We start from the raw sequence: 14,822 nt of genomic DNA, 5'->3' as shown, positions 1-14,822 counted from the left end.
TGTTTTCTCACTGTTATTTCTCTAATTTTCTGTCAAAGTATTTCTCAGTCACATCAACACGCTCAAAAGAGTTGGCTGTTCACTTTCTCCAGTAAGGAAAATTTTGGTTTTACCCCTGTTGACTTCTAAAATAATAAAACCACTTACTCTAAATAACCACTGACTGTCACCAAGTGGGCAGTTCAGTGCCACTGTGAAGCCTCAAGATCAGTTTTTCTGCATCGTCATCTTGATGTTTTGAAACCAGACATGATAAGTGAGTGGTGGATTTCACAGAGAAACTAAGAGGCGCTGCATGCTTACACAGCAACTCTTAGTAGGCCCACCCTAAAGCACGCCATGCTTCATACTGCTTTCAAACAATAAACATTGTGCTGCATTTCAGTAGAAGTTTAAACTAGTGACCAAAACTGCACTGTCTTCACATTTTAGATGCAGAAGCTACAACTATCTTTTTTATACAGTCTGTGTATATAACAGATACACTTTGCTAACCAAATTAGCTAGGCATTAGCTGATCAGCTCTATTCTCTCATCTAAATATAGTCATATTCGGTTTCACAGAGCCGAGATGGCAATAGGCCAAACGCCAAACTCTAACCTTCAAACTGGTAATCCAAAAACTAATGAGTGATGTCTTGGTGGCTAAGTGTTTATAAAAACACTAACTTTGGCTGAAAATGCCGGTGTGTGCAGCAAATGCTGCTAAATACTCGTGAGCAGGTCAGCTCATTGGGAAATTATCACCAGCTACTCTGATTTTCTGAGCAGATAAAACAAGCAATTTTAAGTTGTGACCTTCTAAGTGGACCCACTCTAGTTTTCCTTATTTTCTCTCATATGTGGTATGTACTGTTAAAGTGGTAGAGATCATATTAAACATGGATGAAGTCTCAAATAATGAGGTTAACATGTAAAATCCCTGTGGCTGAAAGGCTCAGGCTTCAGACAGCTCAAAATGCTGGGTGTGAGACAGTTTTTAGTACTTTTGGTTTCCACCTGCTGTTCAAACCTCTATTTGTAAGGAGCAGCCAATCAGATGAAAGCTGGGAGGAGCTAAAGCTAGTTGTTTATTTTGAACTGTGAATCATGCAAAGCTACTCCAGTAGCAGATATAAATAGAGAGGTGGTAAGCAGAACCTCTTTGCTCTTAAAAATATGACTTAAAGGGCCTAAAATAAAATCCCATTAAGATGTGTACAAAAGAGATTTCTGTTTCCAAATTAGCTTGTAGCTTACTGACAATCCCCACCTGCTCAAATCAGTCTTTGAATAGATTTCAGTACTTGACTCAATAAATAGTGTTATCAACAATGTTACGAGAATAATAATGGTGTGAACACCAACTGTGGTGATTTGCAATCCTGTCGCAACTGTTTTGGGAAACACTGACTTGGCTGTTGATTTGTACTTGACTGTTTTGGCAGGCGTTATTTGAGAACATATCCCTGCATGCCGTTTCCTGTTATGAATATTTTATTGTGGGAAAACTGTTTATAAAACTGTTATTAGGGCACGAATCCGTCTTCGGCACACCTCTCCTGAGTAAAACCTTACGAGGTTGTGTGTACAGAAAAGGAATATGGTCATTTGGTACCTTTGCTCTGATTGACAAGCTGTTGGCCATCAACGGGCTGGGCAGCCGCTCCCGATTGGCTGGGCTCCAGGAAAGGGACCAGCGAATGCCAAGGGAACACTGGCACCGACCGAGGCTCCACGTTGGTCCAAACTGTGGGAAGAGAAGGGAAAGAGGGAGAGAGAAAAAGTGAAATGTCATCATGTTTATCTGCCTCAGTATCACTGCCTGTAAACAGAAAGTATCACTCTGCCCGCTGGCAGCATGTGAAGTCTTGTGTGACCATCACTGCTGTTAAAGCGATACTAAAAACCACACTTTGACAAAATGTGTCTGGAGACCATGAAAGGAGTTGTGTACTCAGTCACCTAGTCAGCACCTGTCTCCAGCACACACACATGCAGATGAGCCCTCAGGATAATGAGAGTTGAGGGGTCATGTGGTGTGCGATGTGATGAGGGAACCTGTTATTTTATCCACACAGATTCCAGACTCCAGTCTACTCGCTGTCTAGACCCCTGCCGAACTTCAGACTCTCAGCTGAACTCTCTCTGTAGTGGGATCTATTTCAAGCTGACACAAACGACACCGCAAAACAAAATGCAATAAATTCAAAGAGTTTAGAGCAACTTCTCCTGCTGCCATCTTACAGCGTTACAATGCATCATGGGTCCAAAATAAGGACCCAACAGTATTTTTCCCCTAAATCATACTGTAAAATCACAGAGAAGTTGTTGTTTGACCATATGTGATATATATTCCAGGTAAATACTGCTGATATCAGGTTGAAAGAGGAGCTTGGCACGAGAGGCAGTTTGATGACATTTCAAAACTAAAACTCGTTCCTCAGTCTTTCTTTTAACAGTAATTTTACAACACCTTTTTGCAAGGTTGCTTCAGTAACTTGAGTAAAATAAAAGGAGATGTTGAAAAGTAGTTACAATTAATATTTTAAAAAACAAACAGAATGCCATAATGTTCATACGTACATACATTTACTGTAAATTTTATAGTCAAGCCTTCACTGGGTACGTATTTTTTCCTGGAGTAGTTTCCTTTACTAGAGATTTTTTTCCCTAATACAAATATTTCACAATATGTTTGAACATACAAATAAAATAATTTAAAGAACTGCCCTAGTCCAATGAATTGCCCTAATAATTATGTATTTCCAATATTTCCCTGGAATGGCAACGACTGTCTGTTGAACCAGGATGTTGTTAAAGGCTAAAACATCTCAACAACATTGGACTAACATTAATTTTTTACTCAATGTTCACAGTTCATTGAGGATGAGTCTGGATGCTGGTAAACACTGGTTTGCCACCACTCATTCTGAGCTGGCTGAAATGGGTCTATGGGGATCCTAGTAGGCATGTTTAATTCACATAAAGTAAGTGATTCTTTGGCCTTACATTACATAAATTAATGCATTCTTATGCTCCTTCTGAACATTTTATAGACCAAATTCTACAGTGTTTTACTGCTGAGCAAATGAAAAGTTCAAGCATAATTTGATTTCAATATATTTATTACAATATCCTTCTGGGTTAAAGCATTTTTGGGGCGCACAAAAGATTCCTGCATGGAGAAAACCCCTGCACAGTTGTCTGTTAATGACTGACCCTGTAAAACCAAAAACATTCCCATTCACCACAGCTGTTTTTTCATGTTTCAGGCTACTTAGTGAATGTGAACATGCTGATATCCTTAACCAAGGTGGTAAACTCAGCAGAAACGAAACCTGCTAAACACCAGCATGTTAGCGTGTAAAAGAAGAGACTCACAAGGTTAGTGGAAACTAAGCTACATAAACTTGTCAAACTGTCGAATTATACACCACTAACCTTTCTAGTTATATTAATTAAAGAGGCATGGTATTTTAGACATCTTTAGTGAGTTTATTTGATAAAGCGTTCAGCTTCAGTTACTCCCAGCTCTCTGTTCCTCCCCTGCCTCCATTAGTCCAGATTCAAGTCCAGCCTGGTGGAAACGAACTGGCTGTGAACTCTTCGCTGCAGCACTGAGATGTCCAGTTTCCATTTCCATTTATAATTATATAATTAAGTATTAAAATGGTCTAAATATAGCTAACCATTTGCCAGCTATTGCTCTTCTAAATGAAGATCTAGATACTGCTGAGCTAGACAAGTAGGAAAAAGAAGTGCATCTTGGATGTACTGTAGCTGCTGTTAGTTTCACTGTGTTTAAGAAATCCTTTAGATGCAGATTCTCGTATCACATGACTAAGATCACAGCACTGAGACTTCTGGACTCCGTACTTCTTTCTGCAAGTTTATACTACTGCTTGTAGGGGGAACTTCAGTTGAGGAAGTGAGGCTTATTCAAATTCTTTATACACCACAAGACGCTTTGCTAAGATGCCCGGGAAAGTCCTTAAATGCAAAACAATTCACACACGTTATTGTTGTTTTCCTCATTAGTTGATTGAAGGTAAAATCCAGCTGCACTGCTCTTAAACCCGTGAGGTTGAAGGTCTCAATCAAGGACAAATCAGCTGATGCAGACATTTTAAGGAAGAGCAGAGACCACATTTGATAGCAACCATAGCAACCGTTCATTACATAAACACGAGACATAAACAAACAATCCCAAACACAATTACACGGGATTTCTGTGTGTGGCAAATTACAGGCAGGTCTATGGCTATTTATGTATACTGCTTGACTGAAACACATGACACACTTCATTTGTGATAAACCGATTCATACAGACTTCTGTCACAGCTATATGACACGTCACATGACTTCTGGGCAACTGGTTACACCTCATCCACAAGTTAAAGGCTTATGAGAAGTCACACTGTTTTACATCACTGTTTTAAAATGTGTTAATATACACGCCCACCCCAGAAGGAATAGCTGTGCTTTGTGTTACAGCTAATGGGGATCCTAATAATCAAATAAGTCCTGATGCAGACATTTGTTACTGTAGAATATTCAGTGAAGACATTTCTTGAATTGGCTATAAGACCAAATTAAGAGAATTAAGACCCTTTCAAATAAAGTGTAACTAATGACAGTCTGCTAGTTTAAATGAGCAGCTCAATAGGATACGGTTATAATGTCACGAATTATTGTAACAATAGAAAGAAGCGTGAATTTCAAACTGTCGACATGCAACACATTTTGCTGTTTCCAACCACAGATGTGGTCAATTACAATAATTACTACTACAACCTGCTCATCTGTGTAGTACATGTGTGTAAAGGCTAAAATCTCTAAATTTAAACATATCGTACACACAAGGCACTTTACATTGCAAACATGGTATTGTAACAGACACACAAGCAACTATTTGGCAAGAGCGGGGAGAAGAACATTGTTTTAACAGGAAGAGACCTCCAACATAACCATGCTCAGGGAGTGGCAGCCACCTGCTGTGACCAGTTTGGGGTTGAAGGGAGAGAAAAAAGAGAGACACAATGACAGACATGAAGCTGTGGTATATAAAATATGGTTAGTAAAACGAGGGGAAGTCCCGAGCAGCATGAGCCTATAGCGGGATAACTAAGGCGAAGGCATACTTGGAGGTCTTAACCATTAGCTTTGTCAAAAAAGCAAAGTCTGAAGCTCATTGGTGATAGCAGGGAGGGGGTTTCTTGTCTCCTGTGATTTACAAGCCATTAGCGAGATCTAACCCTCACTCATCACATCCAGTTTCAAAACACTAAGATGGCGACAGCTAAAATGCTCGGCGCAAGGCTTCATAACTGCCTTCACAAACCAGTGGGTGATGTCATGGTGATTATGTCCACATTTTATACTCTCTGTGGTTGTGACATACCAGAATATGGCCAAATGCAACGGTGGGTAGTTTTATTTTTCGGTTTAGGTTATTTTAGCTATGAAAAACCTGGCTAGAGATACTTTGAACATTTTAAGGACATGCTAACACTCGGAAGAGGTGAAGTGCACTGATCAACTAATGACAGTAGTGAGTTGTGAAACTATCACAGAGAAGCACTGCTCGGATATCTACATCAGATGTTTTTATTGGTTTACTCTATCACTGACAGGAGTGACAAGCAAAAGGCTGAACTGATAAAGACTTGCACACGATTTAAAGTGGGGAAAACTATGCATCTGACCCATGACTGCACGTTACTACCACTAGACCTTTCCTAATAATCGCTCCCGTGGGTGGAAAGTATAGCAATAAAACAGCTCCTGAGCTACTTCTGAGCTCTTATTCCTCCTTCTTCTCTGTCACTGAAGACTGCAGATGCACTCAAAGAGAGCAGTAATGAAACTTGTGATGCTAATGCAGCTGCACTTGAGCTGGGCTATATTTAGGAGACATCTCAGCCGTGGGGCCTGCTCTGCCTTCTTCTGTGTTTGTTTCTGGGCCCGCGATGGCTCTAGGTGTTTTAAAAAATGTATGGCGGAGGAAACGTTACGCTACAGAGGCAGGTGGCTGTTAGCAGCAGTGCGAGGGATGTGATAGGGAGAGAGAGGGAGAGAGAAGGAGAGAGGGGGGAGAGAAAAGTGCACACCGGTAATCAGCTCAGGCCTGAACGCTTTACTGCACTAATTCTACCGGTGGAAACAGTGTATCCATGACAACACGCCAGCAATACGATTGCTCCTTTTTCTGCTGAGAGCAATGAAACACATTCACATCACGCTGGACCTGCCCTTAATGCCCTGTCTGAGGTTGTTGATTGTCTGGAACGAGTGTGCGTGCTTGCATGTTTGTTTGTGTCTGTGTGTGTGTGTGTTGTGTGTAGGAGGTGTGAATGTCCTTGTTGCTCTCTGCACTCCCGCTCTCAGTCTTGCATGTCTAGACATGTCGATATTCTCGCCCTTTTTAAGTTTAAAGTGAAACACCCCTTATCACTCCCTTACACACACGCGTGCTCACACACATGCGTACACATATAAAGAGGGTGACACCCGCTGCACACTCGATAACTGTGACACTACACACACTGAGTCACAGATTACACACAGCGAGCAGCGGGTCTGAGTGGTTGCCAGAGCGACTGATGTATCAAAGCTTTCGATATTCATACCTCAGAAGAAACTGTTTCACTTTAAAGTCATTTTTAACATTTGAGTCAAGACAAGATATTATCATTTAATCACAAAGGAGGATATGAAATCATAACTTAAGGAACTCAAAGATCCTCGAGAAGCAAAGCTGATAGTTTTGTCACTTGTGTTCATGGCTTTAAAGTGTAGGCTGAACATAAAACATGGACAAAGACACAGTTGTATCCAACCATCATTTTCTTGACTCTACTTTTTGAATCCTGCATTTTTGCATCTGGGAAAATGCCATCTTGGTTCGGGAAGTTACCATATTTGGATGAGGGGAAACTCTGTTGAGCTGCATCCATAAACTGTTACCTGGCAATAGTAATATACTAATTAAGCTGCACAATTTCACTCATCCAGACTGGAGCACAAACTAAACAAATAACTACACAACAAAACCATATTATTTGTCAGATAACTGCATTAAAAATGCTATAAAGGCACCAATGCCCCAACCACAGTGGATCAGACCAGTTTTCAGTGAGTCCAGTTAATGAGGAGAGCTGTCCATGTAAGCAGCCAAGCCTCTAAGCATAAACGTAGTTAGGGCTGGATCAGGTGACCCTGAATCCTCCCTTAGTTATGCTGCATTAGATGTAGGCTGCTGGGGGATTCCCATGATGCATTGAGTATTTCTTCTTCAGTCACCTTTCTTACTCACGATGTGTTAACAGACCCCTCTGCACTGAATCACTTGTTATTAATAACTGCCTCTCTTCCAAAGCATGTTTTTTGTCCTGTCATAGCAGATGGCCCCGCCCCTCCCTGAGCCTGGGTCAGCTGGAGGTTTCTTCCTGTTAAAAGGGAGTTTTTCATTCCCACTATTGCCAAAGTGCTTGCTCATAGGGGGTCATATGATTGCTGGGTTTTTCTCGGCATATATTATTGTAGGGTCTACCTTATAATACTAAGCGTCTTGAGGCGACTGTTGCTGTGATTTGGCGCTGTATAAATAAAATTGAACTGAATTGAAATTGAACCTAACTTTCAGCCTCACCAGCATCCAAGAGAATGAGTTAAAAACAATCACCCCCATACAGTTTATATATATGTGGTAACTATCAATAAAGACCAAAATAGTTTGCTGTCCCAGGGTGTAAACATGTTTATTTCTGATGTTGAGTTCAACATTTTAACATTTTATCTGTGGGCACTAACTTGCTTCTGTAGCCACTTTCAAGTGCCCACTAGGAGAACAAATTTTTTTTGGTGGCCCTCAGTAATATTTTACTGACCTGTGGGTGCGCCAAATATTGAAAGCAATTTCATCTCCCCACGCATATCCTGATATATCTAACAGCCACTACCATTTTTGAAAAACAGCACCGAAAAATACAAATACCAACAAAAACCAAGATCCGTACTGCATTACAAACAATCTAAAAGCAACAAATGCATTTTGAAACATAAACCAGCAACCTTAACACTAGAGCAACTGACCGAGGAGTGAAGTCATGATAGGCCGTAAAGGCCATTACTCATCGACCTCAGTGAGTTTCAATGACTCCTTCAGGCTCGTGCAGGATTTAAGGTTTCATTTTGTTTGCACACACGATACAACCAGTACAATTAATGCAAAGGCTACAGATACCAAAAAGCCAAAAACACATAGCCTGATGGGGATGACATCACACGTGGATCAAATGCTAATTAATTGTTTAAAGAGGAAAGGAAATGTAAGCAAAGTTCACGATGAAGAGAAAGAACCACAGACAGTGGCTCTACTGCGCAATTTTTGCTGTTAATACACTTTTACTTTACGACAAAGACGTTCTTTATACGTATATCAGAACTGCTGTTTACTTAGGAACAAAGACATGAATAAAAGCATCCAACATTACCAGCTAATGCACATATTTTTGACACAGCCCCTTGGACAAAGCTCTACGTAGCACCGACGGACTCCGAGTGTCGACACTCTGCACTTAAACAAGCGTACAAAGAGAGTGGCCTCTGTGTTTGACATATAAATAAAACAAAACCTTCTCCACCATCAACAAGTCCAATCTAAGATCGCAAGCAATCCACCCTTGACATGTCAGAGACGGAGATGGAGACGGGCATCAAGAAAACTCTGGCCAGGAGGAAATGGCCACAGGTAAGAGACACTATGTTGATGTGCTGAACTTCTCCAATCATTTAAACATACTAATACTAATCCCAGTAACACTAATGATAAAAATAACGTGTTCATGTGGTATACAGGCACTCTCTTACTCTCTCTGTCAGCAGGTTCTCATGAAGCTCTCTGTTATCTTCATGTTTAATAAATAAATGTCAGCTTTTAGCGTTATTTTGTCTGATGTGTGCGTTTATCTTCTGTAGCCTTCATTCGTATCATGGCTCCCTTCATTCAGTCATTAAAACTTAAAGAACCCCTGTCTTAAACTAATCTGCAGTTATGTCTATGTTTATCCTCGTCTACGTGACTGCCTGTGCAAAATATTCTGCTTCTACATCACTATCAACCGTGAAACCAACCAACCTATAAATTGCCAATATCCTCCACTTTCAGTTTTCAGATTTACAAAGTGCTGCATCAAAATGACACAAAATGAGAAATCAGGCATTTTAAATGGAAACAATCTTCGTCATTCATATATTCAAAGTAACATTTCTGAGCTTGCCCAGGCTGTAATATCACAAAGTTGGCATGGAAACAAGCACAAAGTAGATGATGAACCCAAGCACCTCCATTTCTCGCTAGCCAATTTTCTTACATCCCACCACCTGACTGGGTGAGAGGATTCATTTAAACTGGTCTCAGCTTCTGGTAGAAGAGTCACAGTCGAGTGAAATTAAAGGAGAAAAGAATATTAATTTTACTTTCTGTCACATGTGTTATAAAAAATTTCTGTTGGGTCAGTGCTGGTGCTCTGGTTTCTTCCTAGCTGCCTAGTAGTTGTGTTGCAAAAACTACAGCTTAGTTCAAGCCAAGGTTATAATAGTGAACTAAACACAGTAATCTAAAAGTAGCTGTGAAAATAACCTTTTACTTAACTGAAATAAAGATACGAATTAGATTTTGAAAAAAAAAGAAAAGAAATAAAACAAAACTACTGAAAATAAAATAAAAATCTGGACAAATTTTCCCCATTTTTACTCTTTGTCAGCACGGTTACATTTGCCAACGCAACTAGAGTCATCTCAGACCGGGATCACTGCATGACTGTAACCTATCACCTAGCTATTCTGGACTCTTTAAATCTGCCCCTAATTAAAATAATCACCAAAACTGAAACTAGCAAAAACTAAATAAAACTAAATTGAAACAAAACATTTTTAAACAACGTAACTAATAAAAATATAAAAAACTGTAAGCAACTCTGGTTACTACACAAGCAACAACAAAAAATAGAGAATCATTTTTTACCACAGTCCACATCACTTGATCATAATTAGCTCTTAAACAAAGAATAAACTCAGTCATTCTGATGTGTTTATATTTCCCTCACTGCATGAACATTACAGCTTTCGTTAGGCGAGCAGCTCTGCTTTGGGTCAGGGAACAATGGATAATGCAAAATATTTTACTGAGGTTTTAGTCTTAGCTTCAGAATTGTTACGTCCTCACTCTTTAGTGCACATGGATAACAACAGTTAGAATATTGCAATACTAATTTGAATTAGCAGTGCAGTACTGTTTGCATTTATATTTGGTGCACCCTGGTGTGTCTGCATTGCTCTGCCATCAGGAGTGAAACCGAGCCGTTCATGATGGGCTTGGAGCTAATAAATCTTTAACGACAGTTACTATTACTGAATCACAGGAAGGAGAAAAGGATTCAGAACAAACGGAGTCTACACATATTCTGTGTATATGAATACACTGGCAAAAAACTAACATCTACAGCCTACCGAGCAAGATAGCTAAAATTAAAACCCTAAGAAAATAAAATGCATTTGTTATTATTATTGAACAGACCTGTCACAGTTTGTGAGATCCGTGTCGCTGTAACCTATAGTTACATTTCTGTGGAGATCAAGCTACACTGTAGGCTGTAGCAACCACAGATTTAACATAGTACTATAAATCCAGCTTATGCAGTGCACATTAGTGTGCAGCTAAAATCACAAATAAGGTCCAGAGGAAGGGGAAAGTTGAGGCGGGTGATTTATGAACACAGGAAGAGCTGATTCATTTCAGTAATCACCAGCGTAATCTACCAAGAGCAGGCTTGATGAAGGCGGGAGTAATCTGCTAACAACTCAAGTGAAGCTTTCTACTTGGTACTTTCAACTGCGCCCTTACTTTAAAGAGTAAATTTACTGCCAGTGGATAGCCATGGCTCGGTGACAACCAACAGAAAGGATCCCAAACTTTTGGCAAAACACTCAGACTTGATCAGCGATTACGCACTTATTACAAATAAATTAGCTGTTTTCACACATGCAGTGCATCCCTGAATTCTTCATATCACCCAACAGAAATCCACGTACAACATCTCCCCAATACAACATCTGTGCGATGTCAGATTGTGCTGATGTGAGAATAGAGCAGATAATTGTCCAGTGCATTCATTACTAAAGAGTGGGCGTCATGTGCACTCCCTCCTGCGTGATCTATGCAGGCAGCTCCTTCACCTAAACCTCAAGGCGTGGTTCCAAATGTCTGTTTCAAACAAATGCAAATGTGTTTGAAACAGACTATTCACTCCATGTGAGGAAGAACAACGGTGGAAAATATCCCTGATTCTCCTGAAATTGCAAAAACACTCATAGTGGCAACTACTGCAACCATTTCGAGCACTGAACACCTCATTGAGTATAAAATTACCCCTCCAAATATTGCTAATTTTTCACTGCACCTCTTTTGTAAATCCCAACAGTCGTTGAGGGTTTTGCACTTTCTCTGTCATTAGTAAATCTGCCCTATAATGGATAATCTGTGAGGTACTGTTGACTGCAAACACTCTTAAATGGAATATAATTAGTGGCACAATCTGTCTCAATTGAGAACCGGAGTTATCCACGTCTTATTAGACTTTAGTAAGAGTGATTTATAATAGGCCTACAACCTTTAGAGAACCATGGAGTTCACTACTTCTGAACCCTGCTTGATATAGAAGCCTCATTAGAAAGCAGTTTTCTAAGCTATTCTTCTTTCTTCTAAGTATCAGCTTACAGACCTCATTATGTTTACCAATTATGGACAAGCACTCAATCTCTCTTTCCTTTCTCCCTCATGCAAAACGGCATCTTCACACATCTACAGCACAGCTGGTATTTTAAAGGCTCTCCTGATGGTACACTTTAAGACAACACTGATAACCAAAAGGAAAATAAATATATCACCGCTGGAATGTCAGGGTGGGATTGCGGGTGTTGCATATGATTTAATCAATTCCTGCACATATAAAGTGGGACATTCTAACACACAGTTGCAGAGATATAATAATGTTGAGCAGAACCAGTAATGAACGCCTGGCCATTAAGAGCGAGCTAAGTAAGAAAACTACCAGCGCAGCCATGGAGGCAAGAGAAAAGAAAGCCATAAAACGCACGGACAGCAGAAATGATGAATGGCAATGATCTAGTCTGTGAAGAACGACAACACAGACTGAGGTAAGAACAGAACAATGCAGTATCCTGTCCCCAAAGTGTATAAATTCCCCCTGTGGGAAGCAATTAAAGGAGGGATTGACTAAGGAGCTTGGAAAGAAAAGCGTCTGGACTTCTTGAGTTGCTTGAAGACGTTTCACCTCTCATCCGAGAAGCTTCTTCAGTTCTAAGGGTCAAATGGTGGAGAGTCCCAGACGCTTTTCTTTCCAAGCTCCTTAGTCTACGATGACCTGGATGACTGAGAACCTTCACAGACATAAAGGAGGGATTCTTTTTCAAAATTCAAATTTCAAGCCCTGTACTGTACGGTATCCTTAGTCTGCAAGAAAAACTGCATGTGTGACCTAAAATGGACTAGTTTGGGTCGAAAATGCCTCTGAATAAACACAAACAACCACTTCATCTGTATTTTATTCATCTGTGACTCTTCTACTTATTTGCTAAGAGTATATTTCACATTAATGGAATTGCTTTTCCGTGTTTTAGCCTGTGTAATATTTCTAAGAAAATACCAGTCCTCTGCGAAGCCCAAAGCAGTGGAAAAATTCTTATAAACTTTCTGAAAACAGAAACAAAGAGAAAAAACCAAACAAACAAAAAGCCATCTGAAAGCAAGGGAACAATAGTAAAGTGTACGTGAGTCATAGCCAAAGCATTGATGACACAGCTGTAACCCTAGAGAGATACTGAAAGTGAGAGGTACTGGGCTAGAGTGAGACAAGCTGCACATCTCTTCACACTTTAGGCTGTGTGGCTCAGCTGACTCTGAATCTGACAGAACAGAGGTTCAGACCACAAAGAAATGATCTCCCATTTCCCCTCCCCCTCGTTTCTTACCGGTCCCTGGGCGTCCCATGATGATTTGCTTGCGTGGAGCAGGGTGAGGCGACTCTGCTGGCAGTATGAGGGGCAGCAGGGCTGTTGGTGTGGGATGACAGGCTACCGGCTGTGGCAGCGCCCCTCCACTGGCGTCCTGGTGCCCTTCGGGTTTCCTCTCCCTCTCCCTGCCTCCGGAACCAGACGAGGAGAACACAGAGCTTGATGAAGAAGACATGGACCCAGGAGTGGAGGGGCTGGAGAGGGAAGCGTGGCCCCCTGTGGCTGGAGTCAAGGACTGGGGAAGAGACATCAAAAAATATATTTATAGTATTTTAAGGAAACTCGGATTATTCAAAACATCCTGCAGCTGGTAACGCCATTTCCAGGTGTGAAATGGTTTCAAAACTGTTTAATCTCATTTTAATGGATTCCTTACCCCAACTCTGGGTCTCACAGCTCAAAATACAAAATGTACAAGGTTTAGGTGATAATGATGTGCAGTCCCATGCACAATTGTAGGCTATTTTAGAGGGTGAGATTCTTATTCATCACGAATATCATCAGAGGCACCTGATTGGTCCCAAATTTATTCCTTAGTTAGAACAACCTTTGGAACAAGCAGGCCCCAACAGAGACTTGATGTCAACGTTATGAAGTCAGTCTGGGAATGCACGCAAACCGGTCTACCAGTCATATCTTTAAAAAAAAACATCTACCTGCATAAATTGTTGCTGTTTTAAAGAGACAGTTCGCCTCGAAATTACTTATTTTGTCTTTGGCCTATAGTTTCACTTGTCCATCTAGATCGCTTTGGTATGAGTTGCCCAATTTTTAAGAAGTCACACGCCTTTTATTGAATATAATGAAATTAAACGTTTGTGGGAACACAGTGGCAAAAATACAGGTGAAAATCTCTTTCTGGAAATCATAAGCCATTAGGGATCCTCACTTACCAAAAAACTAACTAATAACTAAATGAATAATAAATACATGTGAACTAAACCTCCTGCAGTCTAATGGAGAGTGACTCTGGACTGTCACGGAGAGGAAAAAGTAAAGGAAAACGATAGGTTGGAGAACATTGCAGCAAAATAGATTACGGGACAATGACTGTTTTGTCTCGATTGTTTTGTTTTTATCACTGCTAGAAACCAAAATTGTACTCTAAATTAAAATTCAATTAAGTCTACAGCCCTGTGACGCAGTTACTCAAAAAAATCACAAACATTGATGTTTTCTTCCAACTGAAGCACACTGGCCAGTCAGAAGTGCTCAGATGGCAAACGTGGCAGCTTAGCAGAGTGGTCACCATTAATGCTTATGGTTGGATGTTTGCTTCCTCCTACACAGTGATGTGGTTCAAAATTTGGCAGAAAGTAAATGACAAGTCACTACATTTAAGTGTTCAAGGTTTCAGGATTTTCTTGAGTAACTGTCATGATTTTTGGAAAGAGGTCTAGTTCCTCACTTTTAAATGTATTTTGTTTGATCTTTTGTTTTCAGAAATTTGAAAACCACAAGGCAAGTAACATTTTACTAATTCAAGAGAAGGCAGGACTAGACTAACCCCACTGAGGCCAAACTGGTGTAAGAAATATGGAGTGAAAACAGGCTGAATGAATCATTATAAGTAAAATACTCAAACAAAGGTTTACTTATATTTATTTGACTAAAATACAGCTCGGATCCTTTTCATTGTAAACTGATAAAAACTGTGGGGTTTGGGGATGTGAGCTCTTTTTAGCTTGACAATCACTCTTTGGAAGGAAAATGGTGGTCACACCAGTTGTATGTTATTTAAGAGA

At 40.2% G+C, this 14,822-nt stretch overlaps 1 protein-coding gene across 6 annotated transcripts in view; it reads right to left on the bottom strand.

The window, feature by feature from the left end:
- Window positions 1-14,822, bottom strand: part of cica (capicua transcriptional repressor a) — a 64,058-nt gene that overhangs the window by 29,714 nt on the left and 19,522 nt on the right. For all 6 annotated transcript variants that reach the window (XM_065470383.1, XM_065470382.1, XM_065470381.1 and 3 more), the window contains 2 exons: window positions 13,036-13,312; window positions 1,598-1,729 (listed from right to left, as the gene is read on the bottom strand). In XM_065470383.1, coding sequence (XP_065326455.1) covers window positions 1,598-1,729; window positions 13,036-13,312 — 409 coding nt within the window. The remainder of the gene's footprint in view (window positions 1-1,597; window positions 1,730-13,035; window positions 13,313-14,822) is intronic.

Source organism: Pelmatolapia mariae, linkage group LG22 (assembly GCF_036321145.2).
Source record: "Pelmatolapia mariae isolate MD_Pm_ZW linkage group LG22, Pm_UMD_F_2, whole genome shotgun sequence".
In the NCBI taxonomy this organism is placed as follows: domain Eukaryota; kingdom Metazoa; phylum Chordata; class Actinopteri; order Cichliformes; family Cichlidae; genus Pelmatolapia; species Pelmatolapia mariae.
This window is presented reverse-complemented; position numbering and strand designations above follow the sequence as displayed.